At 47.9% G+C, this 19,770-nt stretch overlaps 1 protein-coding gene across 18 annotated transcripts in view; it reads left to right on the forward strand.

Annotated features, from left to right (window-relative positions):
• LOC125698777 (6-phosphofructo-2-kinase/fructose-2,6-bisphosphatase 4) overlaps window positions 1–19,770 on the forward strand; it is a 44,718-nt gene that overhangs the window by 4,591 nt on the left and 20,357 nt on the right. For 10 of the 18 annotated variants that reach the window (XM_048957560.1, XM_048957569.1, XM_048957565.1 and 7 more), the window contains exons 2-3: window positions 14,276–14,392; window positions 17,484–17,580. In XM_048957560.1, coding sequence (XP_048813517.1) covers window positions 14,276–14,392; window positions 17,484–17,580 — 214 coding nt within the window. Of the gene's footprint in view, window positions 1–1,869; window positions 2,163–2,267; window positions 2,335–8,036; window positions 8,287–8,418; window positions 8,641–13,465; window positions 13,500–14,275; window positions 14,393–17,483; window positions 17,581–19,770 lie in introns of those variants that run through there. The other 8 variants (XM_048957567.1, XM_048957568.1, XM_048957566.1 and 5 more) reach the window with 6 other exon arrangements.

A 19,770-nucleotide genomic window follows, 5' to 3' on the forward strand; every position in this document is an offset into this window, starting at 1 on the left:
TCTGCACCCTCCCCTCACTTCAGGTGCTTTCAGGTGGGCCTTTGTCGATGTATTCACGGCACCAACGTTTTCAGAGAACCCCGTTCTTGTTCTCTGTCTCCTCCCTGCACAGTCACTGCTGCTTCTAACATCTCCTTGTTTTGGCTTTTAGGACACTTCTTCCACCCCCAGCCTGTGTTTCCTCCTCCTCCTCCCACAACGTGACCTTGCCTTGCTCTTTTTTCCGTGCCCTATTTCAGGCATTCACATGGCTGCAGCTTCTATTATGTGCTGATGACTCACAGATGCACTCTATACCTTTGACGGTTTGCTTCATCCAGACCAGCATCTGTCTTTCTGCTGCTGTTTTTCTCTTTGGTTTCTCCATCTGAAGTAACTCAATATTTCAAGCCCCAAAACCCTTTATGGTGCTTCTTAAGTTCTCTTTATCTCTCGGCTTTAATACTCTGCCATCTGACGAGGAGCTTCATCCCAAAGCCTTTAGGATATTCCTTTGTTTTGCTTCACATGTTTAGATCCCATGCAAAGGCTGCATATTCTTGTCAGTGTATTTCTTCTGCAGCTCAGCATGTAATTTCTCGTTCTTAACACGTGTAATAAAGCTTTTCAGCTGGTTTTTTTTTTCCTTTTCTTTAAAATGTCTGCCCTGGGAAATCCCACAGCTGAAGGCAGCGGATAGCATTTGCTTTTAAAGATAGGGTTAAGTACTTCAGTTCTTAGAAGGCAGCTGTTCTTACACTCTGCAGCACAGATTTGGCTGTTGTAAACAGGTAGCACCCTCGCTGAATAAAGGATAGACATGCAAAGGATGTGAATGCATAATAGATGCTGAAATATTAGTGTGGCAGTAGCTGAGAGAATAATTCATGAGCCATTCAGCCTGGAGCAGCCTTCGAGAGGCACGAGGAGAAACAGCTGGGGAAGCCTGGCATTGGCTTGTGCTCTCTTGTTGGAACATTTCCCCAGCTCCAGGTGAGCAGTGCGTGGGGGAAGTGGCTGTGCTGCGGTCCCACGCCTGGAGGAAGAGGAAAGCCTTTCATGGTGCACCGCCGGCCAGCAGTTGTGCAACGCCCTACGTGCAGTTGCTGTGGTAACAGCATCGGACACGGCCAGCACCGCGAACCAGGGCTGTGCGCGGCAGAGCCGCCGTCCTGGGAGCTATTTCCAGTTACCCTCTGGGCACGTGAGTGCAAATGGGTCATTTGTGCAAATGCGAGGGATTTTAATGGCCAGCAGGCTCCTCCTGTTGGAAGCAGCCGCCTTGGAAGTCTCTGGTTATACAGTAAGCTACAAAGGGTTTCTTAAAACTGGGTTGCTCACACTAAACATGAATAATGGATGCCGTCTTCCCTTTATCTTGCAACGAAACTGACATGCTTATGTCCATCAAAACACTAAAATTGCTCTGAAAGGCCATGTTTTTGACAGTGGTTTGCATAAAGATAACAAGGAATGGAGTGACAGTGCAGGAAGGGATGAGCTAAAGTGATCTGCTTCTTCAACAGGGAGCTGTTGGAGAGGGTCCAGAGGAAGGCCACAAGGATGCTCAGAGGGCTGCAGCACCTCCCCTGTGAGGACAGGCTGAGGGAGCTGGGCTTGTTCAGCCTGGAGAAGAGAAGCTGCAGGGTGACTTCATTGCAGCCTTCAGTACCTAAAGGGAGCCTACAAACAGGAGGGGAATCAACTCTTTGAATGGGGAGAATAACAGCAGGACAAAGGGAAATGGTTTGAAGTTGAGGGAGGGAAGATTGAGGTTGGATGTCAGGGTGAAGTGCTTTACAGAGAGAGTGGTGAGGTGCTGGAACAGCTGCCCAGAGAGGCTGTGGATGCCCCGTCCATCCCTGGAGGTGTTCAAGGCCAGGTTGGATGGGGCCCTGGGCAGCCTGGGCTGATATTAAATGGGGAGGTTGGTGGTCCTGCGTGTGGCAGGGGGTTGGAGATTCATGATCCTTGAGGTCCCTTCCAACCCAAGACATTCTGTGAATCTATGATTCTATGAAAGGTGTATTTGTTTTTTCTTAGGCTGATGATATTCACATTCCTGTAGGTGAATGTCTGTGTGTTGCCTAGGATTCTCATGTGATCCCTGCACCAGTGACAAGACCTTCCTTCTGGTAACACGTCTGCCCCCAGTTATCTTAGATGGATGGCCTGATAAGTTTGTATGTAAACTGCATGAGTCCCACAGAAAGCTATTCAAGACATTACTTACACAGTTCTTGCAGTAAAAACCCTTATGTAGTAAGTGTTTGTTTCCTGATGGCTAGGTCATGGTGGCTTTGGAAACGCATCAGCGTGCTGGAATCAAGCCAGACATGAAGAGTGCTGCAAGGGGTACGTCATTGTTTTGTGTGTATGATGAATGCCGATTATGACATTTCAGCAGATGATAAAGAAAATGTAATGAATGTAAATTAGTGTGGGAATCAGTCCTCTCTGCCACCAAGAAGTGTGGCTGGGGCTCCTGATGGCTGAGCACTGCCAGGCCTGCCCTGCCATCAGCTCTGGTAGAAGAGACTGGAGCTTGTTTGATTGCCCCTTTACTGTATACCACCATCTTCTGCTTAGACTTGCATTTTGGGATTTTTTCCCTTATGTATGCTGAGGAATATGACTTTGTTTCAGCTTAAGGGCTCTCTAGTGTATGTATGCATACGGCTTTGCCCTATGGGATGTAGGATGTTGCTTAAGTCTATTCCCCAGTTAGCACCTCAGGACTTCTTGCTCCCACTAGTAGCTCATCCTAATCTGAAGCATGATTACATCTTTTTTCACCCTCAGTATCTTTGGTAGATTGCTCTGTAGCCAGGCGATCCAAGAATAAAACAGACTTTTGTAAAAATAACTTCTGTAGGTGTATGTTGTTGTGGGCAGATTCTTTTTCTTTCAGTCCTGATGCCTTCAGCTTTGCTTACCTTTAGTGTAGCAGGTCTGCTTCAAGAGAACTGGAACTCTTTTCCCTTTAGACAGTGATACAAAGTATGGAGCAAATGTTGTCAGTAATGCACTTATTTCTCCTCAAAAGAAATGGAGTAACTGCTAGATCACAAGGTCCAGTCCTCATGATTACGGTTGGTTTTGAACCAGGTGCTGCTGGAAGGATGTGTGGAGAAGATATGGGGAACCTGCTGAACTTGTAGTGTGGGATGCTTGACATTGTGGGGGACTTAGTGGGCTGTTTCTCATTGCCTGCCGGTTTGATGCCTGTGATATTAAGCTGAATGGGAAAACAAAAAGAATAGTGCATTTGGTTGTGCAGAAGACAGTATCTTGAGGAGCTGGGAAGTGTTCGTTTCAAGTGTTGATGTGGGTCCTGAGAAACTGAACTGAGAAGGTGTGAATCAGTGTGTGTCAGTGTGTGTCATTTTGCTGATGTGCTGGCACAGCTCTCTGGCCCGGTTGCTCCCTGTGCTTGCGAGGAATTCTTCCTGTTCTCTGTGAGAAGCTGTGTGCAAAGGTTTTTCAGCCACGAGGGATCTTTTCTGCAGGATGGCAGTTCCCAAAGCACTGCCTTTGCCATCATCCAGGAGCTTGGGATCAGCCCAGGAGGAAGAGAGCCACCTTCTCGGTTCCTTTCCGAGCAGGGTGAGTTAGCTCTTGCCTTACAAAGGTGACAACATCCCTATGCAGCTCATTAAAGACATCTCTTCCACAGAAGGAAAAACCTGCTGGGCTTGATCCGTACTCCAGGAATATGGGAATTACCCAGAGGAGGGACGGTCTGTTCCATGCACAGGTGCTGATGTCATAGGGATGTCATCGAGGCGTCCCGTCTGCTCTGCGCTACGTTTGGTCATTAGAGTTGCAACGCAGCACGGGCACAAGCTTGGATGCTGTCACTTACCCTCAAACTGCAGCTTCTCACCTCAGAATAGCACTGCAGCACCTGCCTGGCCAAAGGAAAATCAGCCCTATTGCTTGTAAGAGGTGTGGGAGAATTCTCTCCCGTTCCACCCAAAGTCCAGTTTTGAAATGTTGGAGCGTTGTTGTGAGCAGAAAGGGTGAAGCATAGTTGTGTGTTTGGTCATCACCTCTTCTAATTGGCTCGCAGTGTTGCAATGGCCTTGTATATTAGATAGCTGTTGCTGGCTGTCCTCGGGTCACTTAGCTGAATTACTCAGTGATCCTCTAAATCCTCCTTCCAGCTGCATAGATTGGGCCAATGAAGGACCATCGCAAGCCTGCTAAAGGTAGATGTGACATCATTTTCTAATTAAAATAAAAAACCCATTATAACTGGAATTGGCATTATCCTGTGCTGTGTACAAATGCTGTGGCTGGAGCACAGCAGGCTGCCAGTTAGCTGGAGGCAGCCACCCGGTCAGCCTGGAAGCAGGGAGCTGGCGTGGATACCAGATATGTGTGGGCCTGAAGACCGTCCTGGTGCGTGTCTGTCTTTCTGAAATCGTATTTGTGCTAATGATCTTTGCAGCTTCTGTGTTCTGCTGTGCCTCCTTGCATTTCTCTCCAACAAGCTTGTGTTGTGCTGTGCGGGTGAGGTTGCTGAGAGCAGTTGTAAGCTGTAGAATGCAAGTGTATCCACAGAGCTTCTTAGAGGGGAAGTATGGGCTCGTTTCTCTTCCCACCAGTGCAATATGTAGGAGATGAAGATCCCTATTTAAGATGGGGTAATTTACATAAATTCCTACTTGCTCCTTCTGGCTAGAACAGCAACATGCTGGTTGCAATGGAGAACTCTTGGATGGAGTGCTTTGCTGCTTATTTAGTGTGTGTGGAAGTTGGATGCTGCCCGTTTCCTCAAAGCGCGGAGTGAATATCTGATACTGGGGGGGAAAAATGAACCTCGTGACACCATGGAAAGAAAATGCTTTAGCGAAGTGGAAGTGTTTGGTCAGTGGTGAAGTATCATTCATTAGTGTTTGCTGTCTGCAGAGCTATGAGAAGATTTTGTTCTGAGACTGATGTCTCCCCAAGTATTATAAAAATATTATGTCTGGGTTTTTGTTTTTGTTTTTTTTTTTATAATTTTTTTTCAGTTGACTGAGGGAAAAAAAACTTCAATATTAGCAGACGGCTTTTCTCTTTTCTCTCCTCTCACTTTCTGTAACCTTCAGCACTGCCTGGGGCGCTCAGAAGCCTGGAGCTGGCGCATTTCACTCCACTACTCCTGGGAGCTTTGCTACCCCGCGGCGGTTTCTGAACGGCAAAAGCGCACGACTTAATTTTTGCAGGGGCATGGCGTGAGTTCGGGCCATCTGCTGCTGATGGCCATTGCTTCGGCTCCCACCCCGGAGGTTTAACGCCGGCGCCGGCGGCTGGGCGCACGGCCGGCAAGGGCAGCGCCGCGGGGCGCAGGGCGGCGTTGGTCTGTTAGGGCGCCGGGCGGCGTTGGGGCGCCCCCTGCCGGCCGCGCGAGGACTCGTCCTGCTGGAAGGGAGGAACACGAAGCTGAGCGGGGCTGAGCGGTGGGGAACGACCTCCCAGCGCACTGCGGGCGTGGAAGCGTTCGGGTTGTGTTGTGCTTGTAAACGCATAACGTGACGTATCTCATTATCTTAACGTCCAGCGGCTATCTACGTGTTGTTGGCTTATGGCTCAGTTTCATAGGATCCTGAGGGTTGGAAGGGGCCTTTAAAGGTCATACAGTCTGACTCCCCTGCGATGAACAGAGACAGCACAGCTAAGGCAGGTTGCACAGGACCTGGTGCAGCCTTGCCTTGAGTCTCCAGGGATGGGGCACCCACTGCAATCTGTTCCAGTGCCTCACCACCCCACTGTAAAAACCTTTTCCCTTGTTATCTAATCTAAATCTACCTTCTTTAAGCTTGGAACCATTTCTCCTTGTTCTGTCACCACTGACCCTGCTGAAGAGTCTGTCCCTTTCTTTCTTACAGCCCCTTTGGATACAGAGCTCTCTCCGCAGCCTTCTCTTCTCCATGCTGCACAGCCCCAGCTCTCAGCTTGTCCTCACGAGGAGCTGCTCCATCCCATCGGGCATTTTTGTGGCCCTGGTTTCTTGAAAAGCAGAGCTGACATGACAAACCTCTTGTTTCAACACAGATGATAAGAGGGGCCTGGAAATGTAAAGCTTGTGTTTAGTGGCTTTTTATCTTGGAGGTTCTACTGTGTGCTCTATATTTCAGGAACTTCTCAGAATCAGCTGCTTCTTGTTTTGCTGCGAGAGTGGGAACAGGATATTGTCACAGCACTTACAGCTCTGAGCATGCTGAGCCGCGACGCTGCATGTGCTGATCTGCAGGGCTTGGCTCAGAGCAGCCGCTTCTTTGTAAATATCCTGTTTATGTAAACCCAACTCCTGACCTCTGGCTGTCTGCGTATCCTTTAATCGCTTTAAAATAGCATCTGAAATAGCCAAACTTTTGTGCTGCAGACAAGCTTATGAGCTGGTTTTTCGTGACCTGTGTCTGTTGAACTCGGCGTAGTGAGGGCGTGGGCACCTGGAGGACTGGAAAGTCTTCTTTTCTCATCCCATGCAGGGAGCTGGTGCTGTCAGAGAAAAGGTGGGAAGGCAGGAGCTGGAGATGCTGGGTGTTTTATGGGTGCTTTATGATCTGTCAGACTAGGCAGTGACATCTTTAGCAGGGAAATGAGACACATGAAAGTAATGTGGAGGTACTGCGGAACTTGTACAAGACAGTATTGGCTGTTTACAGGTAGAAAGTAGGGTTTATGTGTGATCAAGCAGAAGCCTTGTTTCACTCTCCTCTATTTTGTTTCCTCATCTGGAAGAAATAATTACCACTTGCTGTCTGCATTAAGAGTTTCCTGTCTCATCAGGCAGGAGTTTGAAAAGAGCAAGGAACACTTGGTTAGTTGGCTCGGGCACCTTCTGTGCCTGAGCAGCAGCTCATTTCCAAGGCCAACCTTCCCTGTGGCATTTTCCTTCTGCACAGTGCTTTTGCAGGTAAGCTTTCAGCTCAGCACGGCCCTGAGAGCAGAAGTTTTGTGTAAAACCTCTCCAAAGAGTCAAGGCTTATTTGTGGTCTCAGTGTAGCAAACAAAGCAGACTCTCCAGCTGCTCACCTACAAAAACCAGCCCTGCTTCCCAGGCCTTTGTGTTAGGATAGGAGTTGATGAAAATGACTGTGCAGAAGATGATTGCTATCATTTATCCAGAGTCTGACAAACTGAGCTACGTTTATTTGTTTTGTCTTTGTCTAGGCATTCAGCATAATGCCCTTGAAAAACATGTCTGAAATAAAACCTCAGGTGTGGCACAGCATTGCTGTATTCACTTTCTCAGTCCTCTCAGTCAAAGAGCACTGCACTGAGGTTATTAAAAAAAATCTAATAAGTAAGCTTATCAACAACAAAAGCAGTTTGTCATCAAAGTGAAATCGCAGAAAGCCCAGGATGCTGGGCTTAGGATCCTTAGGAAGGGACCCTTAAAGGCCATCCGTCCCAACCCCCTGTGCTGAGCAGGGACACCACAGCTCCATCAGTGCTCAGAGCCCCTCCAGCCTGACCTTGGCTGTCTGCAGGGATGCAGCACCACCACCTCTCTGGGCAGCTGTGCCACTGCCTTGCTGCCCTTACTGTAAAAGACTTTTTCCTTATATCCAGCATATATCTCTCCTCATTTAGCTTGAAACCATTTCCCCTTGTCCTGTCACAACAGACCCTGCTAAAGAGTCTGTCTCCTTTCTTACAGCCCCTTTGGGTACCGACAGGCTGCTCTCAGCTCTCCCCGCAGCCTTCTCTTCTCCATGATGCACAGCCCCAGCCCAGCCTGTCCTCACAGCTGCTCCTTCCTCTCTCTGCTCCTTATTTTCTGACCCTTGCAAAAACACGAGCATAAAAACACAGCTCAGGCCCCAAGGGTAGAAAGCTGTGGCCAGTCTTGAAGAGAAGGAAATCAACTCAAGCCTAGGAAGGATAGATTTAGGCTGGATATAAGGAAGAAGTCTTTTACAGCGGGGCTGGTGAGGCACCGCGTGCGCTACCCAGCGACGGAGGTTTTCAACGCGAGGCTGAGCCCGGCCCTGTGCAGCCTGGCCTGGCCGTGGCGTCGCTGCTCAGAGCAGGGATTCGGGCTGCAGGGCCCTCAGAGGCCGTTCCAGCCTGAGGATTCCGCGATTCTCTCCGCCGCGATGGAAGGGCAGCCCGAGCACAGCAGCCCCGCCCCGCCCCGCCGGCCCGGCCGCGCCTCGGGGGCGGAGGTAGGACGGAGGGGCCGTTCCAGGAGCCGGCCGAGGATGGCGGCGGCTGCGTCTCCGGCTCGGGAGCTGACGCAGAACCCGCTGCAGAAGACGTGGGAGCCGTACGACAACGGGCTGCCGGCGGGGCACAGCGCGCAGCGCGGCGGTGAGCGGGGCGGGCGGCGGGCTCGGGCGGGGCCGGCGCGGACAGCGGCTCGGAGCGGCGGCCTGGGCCCGTGCTGCTCCGGGCGGGGAGGAGGCTGGGGTCGGTTTTGAGCGCTCCGCTTCGCCTTAAAAACGCGCGTTTGTACCGAAAGTGAGGCGGACCGAGGTTCGTCCCCGTGCCGCCTCCCCAAGTGGCGGCGGCGCTGGGGACAAAAGGGGCTTTGTGTTGGTCGTGAGAAGGAGCCGCCGTGCCGCCTCGCCCGGAGCCGCGCCGAAGGAGCGCGGGACGTGCCGGAGCGCCGCGAGCGGAGCATCGGGACGGCGGGGTGCCGGCACTGCGCACGGCGGGGAGCGGGTGGGTGGCAAGAAAAGGCCGAGAACCAGAACGGGTCGTTGGTAACGTGGGGACGGACGGAGTCTGCGTTGTAATCGAGGAGCCGTTAAGAAGAAAACCGGATTTGGATGTCGGCTTTCTTAACCTTGCTTTTTCTTGGGTTTGCTGTTGCGGTGAATATCTGGTACGTCTGGAGCCGTGTGTGAGCCCTAAAGGAGCTGCGGGAACGAAGGGACAGGCTCTGTAGCTTGGTCTGCGGTGACAGGACAAGGAAAAATGGCTTCAAATTTAAAGAGGGGGAATATAGGTTGGATATAAGGAAGATTTTTATGATAAAGTGGTGAGGCAGTGGCACAGCTGCCCAGAGAGGTGGTGATGCTGCATCCCTGCAGACAGCCAAGGTCAGGCTGGAGGGGCTCTGAGCACTGATGGAGCTGTGGTGTCCCTGCTCAGCACAGGGGGTTGGGACGGATGGCCTTTAAGGGTCCCCTCCGATTCAAACCATTCTGTGATTCCGTGATAATTGCAAACAGCCAAGAGAGAGGCAGGACTCGCTGTTCCTTGGCAAAAGCCACCTCTCTTGCTCCCACGCACTGAAAAGGTGTTGCAGTGTTTCCTGCACAGCGTGTCACGCGGTGCTCTGATGAGCAGCCGGACCTGTAGCCCAGCACTGAGCTGCAGGACCCCCCAGCAGGAGGTGTGGGAGCAGTGCCGGGCTGGCCAGATCCAACCCTCTGCTGCTGCAGGTCCCTGTGTTCTGTGAGGTGCTGCGGGAGCTGCCAGCCCGAGCCTGAGGTGGGTTTCCTGTACTCAGGATCAGCTTTCCAGGGGAGATGCTGAAGCTAGTTGCTCTGACATCTTCTAAATTTCTTGGCTTAAGCAAGATAAGCTCTTAAAGTTCTGTTTTGGTTGGGTTTTTAGTTCATCATTCCAGCTAATTACATTTATCCGCACTTGTTAGTCTTTTAGCTTTATCTTTCTAGGAGGAGGCAGAGCAGAATTGTGCCCAGTTCTGTGGAGGACACAGCAGAGCCACGTACCGAGGGACTGACCCACGCTAAGTATTCTTTCAGTGATTTTCTGAGAGTTGTAACGCCTGTAATTACCTGAGGAGGAAGAAACCTGGCCAGGTGTGTCCGGGTTGTAGCTGTCATGGCTTGGAAGTTCTGGGTTTTTTTGGTCTGAGTATCTGGAGATCTTTGAGGAGCACGGAGTTCTGAGTGCATGTAGTGTGCCCAGCAGACTGCAGTCTTACAGCTGGCGAGAGCAGGCAGGCAGAGGGAGAAGTGCTCCAAAGGACCAACCCAAGTAATACTTGGAGGTGGTGGAGGTGTTCAGTCTTATGATAGCTGCCCCTTAACTTCTGTGGTCTCAGCATCAGCTGTCAGACTGTGACAAGCTTGGTGAATGGGCTACAGGCAAAGTGTTATAAATAAACAGCAAAATATGCTACAGCGAAAGTTGCAGAGGATGTTTATAGAGCAGTAGATAAGCACTGAGCTTCCTGTGGTTTAAAGATCATTCCAAGTGCAGTTTGTAGCTCTTGTTTCCCCAGAGCTGGAATTTGGTCATTCTCATGAGTTTTTATTTGCTGTTTGAACAGCAGAGGGAATGTACCTCAGGTCCAGAATGAACAGAGGAGTATCACGTGAAGGCTGCCTTTCCTAAGAGCTGGCAATGCTTTTACGTGTCTGTAGTCCCAGTCCTAGGAGCTGAAGATAGAAAACATGAATGAGGTGAGGACAACACGTGGCTGAAGCTGAGGGTCAGGATGTGCAATGGGGCCATCACTGGCAGCATCGAACTGCAGGAGGCAAATGTTGGCCTACAGCAAGCAAGTGGTGGCACGAGGCCAGAGAACAAACAGGAATCCCTCGTACCAAAGTGGTGCTGGAAACTGGGATTTTGAGAAAAGAGAGGAGAGACAAATGGAAGATGATGGACCTCTTCAGGTAGAGGAAAGGGGGCGGAGAGCACCCGGATGGGGAGCTTTGCCTTGCGAGATGCAGAGAAGAGTGACTGTCATTACTGATCAGCAGGGAAAAGGTGAATTAGTAATAGTCAAATTGGGTAAGAGAGTTGGGGAAAAAAGTATAGCTAATGAGGTTTGAAAGGGTGTTTCTGTTGACATACAGCCAAAGATAGTTGTATGTGAGCCTCGGAATAGCACGAAAGTTTCAGGATACAGGCCTTGAGCTGAGCTCCATTGAAGCAGCAGGAATCTTTCACTAAACTTGATGCAGTTTAGTACAAAAGCCCTTCTTGCCATACGTGTTGCTTTGAAAAATTAGCAGGAATGATGGGAAGGAGTCTCATTTTAGGTGAAAAAGGACAATTGATAATGCAATAGGCAGTAGCTAAACTTCTAAAAAATCACTTCTGCCTCTGATTTTGTAAGGTGCAGATTTGGAAGGCTAATGAAATTCTGGGCAGTGTCCCATTTAAGTTTCAAAACCACCTTCTGTATCTCGCATTATTTCACAATGCAGTCTCAGGAAGCAGCAAGAAACGAGCGTGCAGTTTCTTTTTTCCTTAATTGTTAAGCGTTAAACATCATAGTGGTGGCAGCTGTAATTGTACACTGAGATGCATCTTGCTGTACACATGTAATTAATTTATTTTTTAACTGAGGTAATGGCTTTGCTTAAATTGTGATACTTGATTTTAAAGTGCTGTCTCACATGTTTCAGCATGTTGTCACTTGGCCACTGTCCTTTGTGGAGTGGTGCTTTCTGTGTGCTTTTTTTCTCAGAGTGAGAGGATGCAAGGTGAGTCTCTGCAACTTGCACTTCCTGACTACTTTCCTGCTGTAAGTTCTGTTTACATGGGGCAGATGGTGGTGAGTTGCTGAACAAAGGGAAGGAGGGTATTGTGCCACTGGGAAAAGGGTCAAATTTGAGAGGCTTTTTTAATTTCGGAAGTTAGAAGCTGCTTGTGTGGTGGCTTTTTTGTTTGGCTGGTTTTGTTTTTTTTTTAATCAGTTCACATCCTGGTGTCAGACATTTCCCTGGAGGCATTCAAGGCCAGGCTGGATGTGGCTCTGGGCAGCCTGGTCTGGTGGCTGGCAACCCTGCAATAGCAGGGGGTTGAAACGACATGAGCATTGTGGTCCTTTTCAACACAGGCCATTCCGTCCCTCTGATTGCTTTAGAGGAATGCGTAAGTCTTGAGACACTGACACTTCAAACGCTGCCATTTGCTGGGCAGTCCTAACCACTTGCAGTGTTGGCAGCATCTCACTGGGAGAGCAGCTGCCCAAATACCATGGGAAATATTTGCTTTATTTTTAACCTTTTGCTATTTGCTGCATCATTACACTTTAAATATCGTTTTGGACTCGACTTATTTTACGGAGTGAACGAGCAACATAAAGCCTTTCAATGTGTCAGATGAGGAGGAAGAAAGCAAAGACCAGCATTTGCTTTGCTGAGTCTTGCCTGCGTTGCTTGGAACGCTACAGAAGAAATAAGATGCTGCTCTGTGTGCTTTTGTTAGCATACTGCTGGCAGTCCCCCCCAAAGAGGGGGCGCATGCTCAGGCAGCATGATGCCCCCGCAGAGCAGGAGTGCCCTGCCTTTGCTGGCAGGTTGTGTTGCTCAGCTTGCACCTGGGGTGGCCCTGTGTGCAGGGTTGGACTCTGATCCTGGTCAGCCCCTTCCCTTGGGGCACTCTGTGGTGGAGCACAGACCCGTGTTGGCAGCAGGATGGGAGCTCAGTGAGAGGCAGCTCTGAACGGCCATTTGCTTGCCCTTGGTTTTGCAAAGTTGAGTTTTGTTCCACTCTGGGCCCATCGTTACGTTACCGAGAGCCGGGTGTTCTGTGGGATGGCTGAGTTGGTGTCATCATGGGGAGAGGAGAATGGAGGCAGTCTGGACATGCTGTCCTTTGGGAAATTGTGCTTTGTGTGAGTGAAGTTGCCTACTTGAGTCCCACAGGTCCCTTGGAGAGCAGATGGACCCAAGGCAGCGTGCGTAACCTTTCCATGCAGATCCTTCTTCATCGTTGCTTTTGCAACACTTATTTCCCTGCTTACCTTGGAAGATGGTTTAAAACTCAAGGTGGCCATTTCAGATGAAGGACCTTTCAAGGAACAGTGTCTTCCCTTAGAACTTTTCATGTCTCAGGGTGTTCTTGTATCTCATGATTTCATTTTTTTGCTCTTAAAGCCAACAGCAGAGCTTTGGCTCTGTGAGTTTTGTCCTCTTTGAGCCCCTCAGACTTTGTTTCCCTACAGCCTGCTTGCTTTCTTCCATCCAGGGAAGAGTGGAAGATGGACAAGAAATCATGGTCCTTCTTGTTAGCAGGCTTGGGTGCAGGAGAGCTGACTTGGAGGGCTTTCATCATTTTTTCTGGACTGTTGCATCTGTGTGAGTGGGTCTGCTTTAGTTTGTGCTCCGTCACGTTCAGTGCATGGAGTGGCAGTCTCTTTAATGGATTTGAGGTCAGATGCAGCTTTTGCTCTCCCTCTCCCCCTTGAGAAGTGGTCTATATTTTTGGTCTATATTTTTGTTTTTTCTCTTTTTTTAATCGTGATTTTAAGAAAGCACATCTGTCTTTGCTGAACTGTTTGTTCTTTTCTGATGGGTTTGTTGCCCAAGATTCATGCAGATAATACAGTGGGATGGGCCCCAGCCCGGGCTTTGGGAATCTCAGGCAATCACAGTACAACTCGATCACACTTCCCAGCATGACATTTTGGTGTGGTGGTTTAGAACAAGCTGACTCTGCTGTCCGGGGATGGAGGAAAGCGGTGCTTGTGTGGATTGTGGCATGCGAGTTAATTCCCTTTGAAATGCGGAATGGGGAACCTGTGGACTTTAATCTTTACTGTGTTCTTTCTTTTTAGGCAGTTCCTTGTATCAGTGATAGATTCATGCAAGGTATCCGTAGTTTTGTACTGTTGGAGTGTTCAAAAAAACTTGTCATTTGAAAGGAATGCCTCAAGGTGTTCAGACTGCAGCTGTAAATTCCTCCAACTTTGGATGGTGTTGTTGTTTTTCTAATTAAAAGCTCTGCTTTTGATATGGAAGAGTTTATCCATGTCTGTGCATCGGATTATTGTGCTGAATTGCCCGGAATACTTGTTCTTCATGCCTGCTGTCAACCAACCAAGGGCATTGAAATGGAGCTGTCATTAATAGTATTTAGAGGGAAAGGGATAAACAGGGAGCACCAAAATGTATTAAGCTGCATCTGTCATGCTGCTCGCTTTGCTCAAAACCAAGAAAGGCTTGAGCAGCACTGAGATGCTGTCAGGGATTTACAAACGGTGTGCACCTTGCTGTTTCCTTTCAATGCAAGCTCTGGGCCGAGGTGGGCAGGGCTGTTAGACATCAGTGACCTTTTTGCTGTCGTTGTTTTTGTGTGTCTTGAAACATGGATGCAAATATGTGGGTTCCTCCTCTGCTGCCCATGCAGCTCACGTGTCCAGCATTGCACTGCCGCTGTTCTGCCCTTCTAAGATTCCACTCCGCCTGCGAACCTCAGTCACTGTGCTGCTGAGGAAATCCCCTGAAAGAGGGGAACGTTGTGCATGAGCTGCTTGAACGGTCACTGCCTTGGAGAGCACACGGAGTTGTTGTTTTCCACTGCCACGTGAGCCTTTGTTTTGGGGAAACGTCCCGGTAAATAACCCCAGTTTGTTTTTGTCTTTCAGTATGTATGACCAACTGCCCTACGCTGATTGTCATGGTGGGTCTGCCAGCAAGAGGAAAAACCTACATCTCAAAAAAGCTGACACGCTATTTAAACTGGATTGGAGTGCCTACAAAAGGTGATGGACTTAATTTTGTTTGCAGGGCTGAGGTTCAGTGTTTTACCAGCCTAACTCCAAATGATTTTGTAGCCTGATGTGACTGTTGGCTACTTGGACTCCTGCTATGTCACCGTGTTTGTTTATTTTTGCAGCAGCAGCATACACAGATTCGCTGTTCTGTTCTGATGTTCGTATTCTGGTGGCTGCTCGTTTACCTCCATGTTGTAACAGATGGCTAAATCAACTTTGCCCTTATCCTTAGCTGCCTTATTTTTCCCTCTTCTTTGCATTGGGCTGAAAAGGAAGCACCTTTGTGAGCAGAGCAGCAGTCAGCACTTCTGGGTTGAAGTTCTGGCTTCTCCATTCCCTTTGTGAACTTTGTGCAGTGTGCAATTTATATGTAATGTTGTTTAATTGCATTTGTGGAATGGATTGCAGCTCTGTCTTTGAACATTACGACCCCATGGAACACAGCTGGCTGCTTGTTATCGCTCTGAAGGAATTTATGCATGTCTGGGAGGAGAGGCTCAGACCAGTTCTGCCCTAATGTTTCATTCCTGAGCCTTTGTGACATTTTGCAGGCCTAGATCGATGAGTGAACAAGACCTAAATCCGTTTGAGGTTCTGAGCAGCAACCTCTCCTTGCTTTCTGTGGATGTGTGTAGAAGACAACGATGTGTTTTAGTGTTCTGTGCAGAAATGGTGGCTTTACAGTTACGGCTAGTTAATCATTGAAATAACACGAGATGTAGGAGAGTGTACTGAAGAATGGACAGTCAGCTGTTCAGAGTTTGAGTCATCCTGAAAAGTCCAGATGAAGAGCTGTATTTAAATTGCTGTTGGATTCTAGGATGTCAGTTTTGGAGTTCAGCTTTCTTAAATTCTTAGAAAGTTATCTGATGTGTTTTGTTTAATGGAGGCATCGTGGAGAAGGTTCTGTTACTTGAGTGTGGGAGTCTACAGAATTCTTCTGATCACTTCCAGTGAGTTCTGTCTTGTCACACTGGTGCACCCTTCTGATGTGGCAGCATCCAATTTTTAGGGACTTGAGTTTTGTCCATTAGGCTGCCATTGAATAGAGGTCTAAAGATGTTAGCCTGCATCCCAACCGATTTAAATGCCTGTTAGATGTGTACATGCACATGTGTTCAATTTACATGTTACGTGTTTGTGTCACAGCGTTGAGCAGCCAGCTTTGTGAGCTTTGCAGAGCAGAGCTGTAGTACTGAGCGATGAAATATTGCCCACCTCTGACTCGTGCTTGGTTGAATTTGTCCTGCATACAGTAAGGCAAGAAATGGTGCCCTGCCTCAGGTACAGGGAGTGTTGTGCACTGCTGTAAGCAGCACATCAGATGTTTGTACCTGTGCTTAACGAGCAGCAGTTACAGCACTGCTGCCTGATTTTACAGAGGCATGCAACGTGAAGCTGGTATCTGGGCTTCCATTGGAGGCTGCTGCTTCTGCTTTGCTTTTGTCAGATGCCTTGGGACTTTCGTAGGAAACCACCGACCTTTGTTGTTTGTGTCATCAGCGATGTAATTGTACTGAAGCTGAGATAACTTGAGATACCTCCCTGCTGGACTAGATGATGCGCTGCCTCCTGCTTCCAGTTGTTGGGATATGTGGCAACTATTCCTCACATCTGCTACACTGTGGCTCTTAATGCCTTGAAATTAGCATGTACTTAATACAGTAAGCATCCTTATCCTCTGAGACAGATGGTTACAACTTCTAGTTTATGTAAAGCAGAGAAAAGACAAACGGTTGTCTTTTCACATAATGGACTTCAAGCAGGAGTTTAAGACCAGAAGGTGAAGGTAAACAGCCCCGGGTTTTGCTGTTTGAATATTTGAGTCATTTATGCTGTTTGAATCCTTTAAGCCATCGGTTCTGGTTTCTGTCTTTTGTTCCTTCCAAAATCCTTTGTCCCTAAGAGTTTGAAATGCTTACAACTACAAAGGGCTTTTGTCTGGGCTCTGGGAAGGAAAGGAGGTCAGGTATCTGCCTGAACAGAGCTGTCTTTCACTGGGATTTTTGGATGCTACCCTTTGGCAAGCTTTGTGGAATAGTTTTAGCTGTGAGGTTGTGATAGCAGTTATGCTGTAAAACTTCTCCCCCGAGGTGGATGCTGGTGATAAGGACGAATGGTTGTGGTGCTGGGCAGCACTTTTCCTTTGCTGTGCATTACATTCCTGCAGTAGCTGTTTTTTGGTACCAGGTGTTTTATTTTTGTTGCTGTGTAGGGCCGTGGCAACACTGGCCGTCTGAACTCACATCTCCTGTTTTTCTTATGAGGACTTACCAGCTACAAGAAAAAGCATGGCCAACGTTCATTAAGTCTGTGACAGAACAGCCTGGTTTGTTCTGTCATCCGTGTCATACATCAGCACTGTGGGATTCCAGCAAAACTTCCCTTTTGGAAGGGGATAAATAATGTTTATTTGTCCTGCCATCCAAACAGAGATGTGTATGTAAGCTTCTGTTAGGAAAACTTAAGGTTGAGCTCTTTCATCCTGAGTCTCATTCTTTATTACGTCCCAGCAGTGATGTCTGTCATTCCTTTTCCTCTGTGCAGAAGTCTGGCAAATACTGATGCCCTGAAGCTACTTGTTTATCTCATGTTAAACAAAACTGCTTTGCAGTTCAGCAGAAAAAAACCTATAGGTCAGAAAACAAGTTAAACATTAATTGCACTACAGGGACCCACTTCAAGAGCTGTTGAATGAAGTTAATGAGGGTGCAGTGTCACTGCCTGCTGTGTGACAAAACAGGGCTGCCTTGCCCTAATCCCACATCTGGCACTGAGACCCACAGGACCTTTGCCCAGATAAGGAGTAGCTTTTGTTGACCACTGTTAGCAGATTGTAGTAAGATGAAAGCAGCAGGAGTTGCTGTGAAATGGGTACAGTGATCCTTGAGGAGCAGAGCTATTTGAACAGGGTTCTTAAACAAACAAACAAACAAACCCAACAGAAATGATGTGTGATATGTCACCTTGATACCTGCTAAATTATTTTATGCTTGGAGGTGGTTTGGTTTCAAAGCTGTCATAATGTTGATCCTTGTTATCCTCTTGGCTTCTGCTAACACAGTGCTCTTCTCTGCAGAATTCAATGTTGGTCAGTATCGTCGAGATCTGGTGAAGAAGTACAAATCTTTTGAATTCTTCCTGCCTGACAATGAAGAAGGGTTGAAAATCAGGAAGTAAGTTTTGGGCATGTTTGTCTGTGCACAGCTGACTGTGTTGGAATGGCACCCTGTGTGTTTGCTCTTGGAGACTGCTTTAGGCTTAACTTTTATGTACCAAAGAAGACATAGATGTAATAATAGAGAAGGAAGAGTACTCTAGGAAAGATGGAAAGGTGATTTCTTTATGCTACTTAACAATTGGGTTATTATTTTTCTTAACTGCTTCAGCTGAAGCTTCAAAATATGCAGCAGATAAATACTTGAATGTGATTCTTTTTGCCTTTTGGGCAGGCTTTTGTTTATACAGATATTCCTGCAAATTTTCACTCAAAACCAAAGGAGAATATTCTTCTTATTTTCTTTGTGTAAAATACCAGCTATTGGACGTGACCTTTCTGCTGCCCATATAAGGCTGTTTCAGAGCTTTTGTGAGGATCACAGAGAAAAGAAATCACACAGTTTCTTTTATTTTGGGTTTGCACATCATTTTTTTGCCTGCATGTTGGTCATTATCCACTCAAGAAGTGGCACACAAGTATTCTCTCCCTGAGGTTCTCTTCTTGGTTACCATATGTGTGCATCGTGTGCTTGACCAGCACAGTGCCTCAGTGAGTGCCGTGCTTTGCTGTTCTAAAACTGTGCAGAGCAAGGTGAGCCAGGTGTGGACATCTGTGCCAGACAAAGCGTGTGGGGCCCCCTTGTTGCCTGGAAAATCTCTGTTCTTTAGCTTAGACAAAAGACCTGTGGAAGAAATGGCAGAGGAGAGAAGGTCAGAGCGAGAGGGAGCTGCCCCTGTTATGGAATATCCACTGGGATGATTTTTCAGTTCTCTTCGTTGTTTATTTTTCTATGCATTTAAGAGGCTACAGCATAAAACGACAAATAAAAGAAGTTCTCAAGGAATGGAAATAGCATTTGTTCAGACTGCTTAAAATACAGTGTATTTTGTTCTTAATGGCTTTGGCTCGGGCAACAGAAATGTCTGAACTTTCTTTTGTGGCTCCCCTTTGCTTGTCCTTGTTCTCTTACCCCCCCCTTCCACTCCAGCAGCATTTGAGGACTGCTTACTGCTGAAGGACAACGACTTGCATAAAAGCCTCCAGCCTGCTGGGGACCACAGTGTAGCTGAGCAGTGCGTTAGCCTTGCAAGCCCCTGCCTTTTGCTTAGAGGTAGAACAAAACCTTTCGTGTGCCTCCGTGTCACCTGTTAGACTAAATGGTGGGGAACAGAAGGTGAAATGGACTGTGTGAGCTGATCTGCTTTGTCAGCAATGAGTTTATATTTGTTTAGTGAAGGTTTGACGATGAATCTCAGTACTTGACATCTGTTAACTGTGCTAATGTGGAAATACTGTCAGGGTTGAAACACTTCAAGATAAAGCTGTGTGTGCAGAATGTAATCTGGGAGAGTGATACATCTCAGTCTGGAAGTCAAAACAGAGCACAGATGCATAGAAGAGCTGTTGAAATGGGCAGATTCTTAGGTTGGCACTTCAAAAAGATTGTAGTTTTTCTTTTTTTAAATAAATAGGGCTGTGCTCTGTGCACGAGTAAATGGCACGTGGTGCTAACAGTGCTGCACAGCATTGTTTGTGTGTTAGAAATCATAATGAACTTCAGAAATAACACTGGCATTGGGGACGTAGGGAAGTTGTGAGTGAGTTTATCCTTGTCCAGATCTCACACAAGTGCGCAGTGCTGGCGTTGGAGTTCTGTGGTGCTCGTGTCCTTGACAGCCTCAGCACAGATCATGTTGGATAGGTGCCTGCAGTGAGGTTTCTGTTTTCTCTGCTAGGCACTGACTTTGTTTCACTCTTTTTTTCAGACAGGTTTTTTTGAAGTACACAATTGTGGCACAGTAGGTAAAAGAGAAGCAGTAGGTTACTGACCAATCATAGAATCACCAAGGTTGGGAATGTTGGAGCCGCAAGATAAATGGCTGAAGTTGATTTGTTTTTCCCTCTTTGAGAATCAGATGAGGAAGCTGCTCTGTGTTGGTGCAGTCGGTGTCCTAGAGGAGCACTGCTTTCTTTTAGGCAGATGAGCACAGCCATCTCTGCTCTCCCTAGCTTGGTTCACCTCTCCTCCTGTTTCCCTGGTTTCTTGGGGTGACTGATTGGCAGTGCGTGCTTTAAGAGAGATGAGCCAACGTTTCCAGGTCACTTTGACCGCAAGGCGTAAGTGCATTCGTAAGATGACTTTTAC

The sequence above is a fragment of the Lagopus muta genome, chromosome 11 (genome assembly GCF_023343835.1).
Source record: "Lagopus muta isolate bLagMut1 chromosome 11, bLagMut1 primary, whole genome shotgun sequence".
Taxonomy (NCBI): domain Eukaryota; kingdom Metazoa; phylum Chordata; class Aves; order Galliformes; family Phasianidae; genus Lagopus; species Lagopus muta.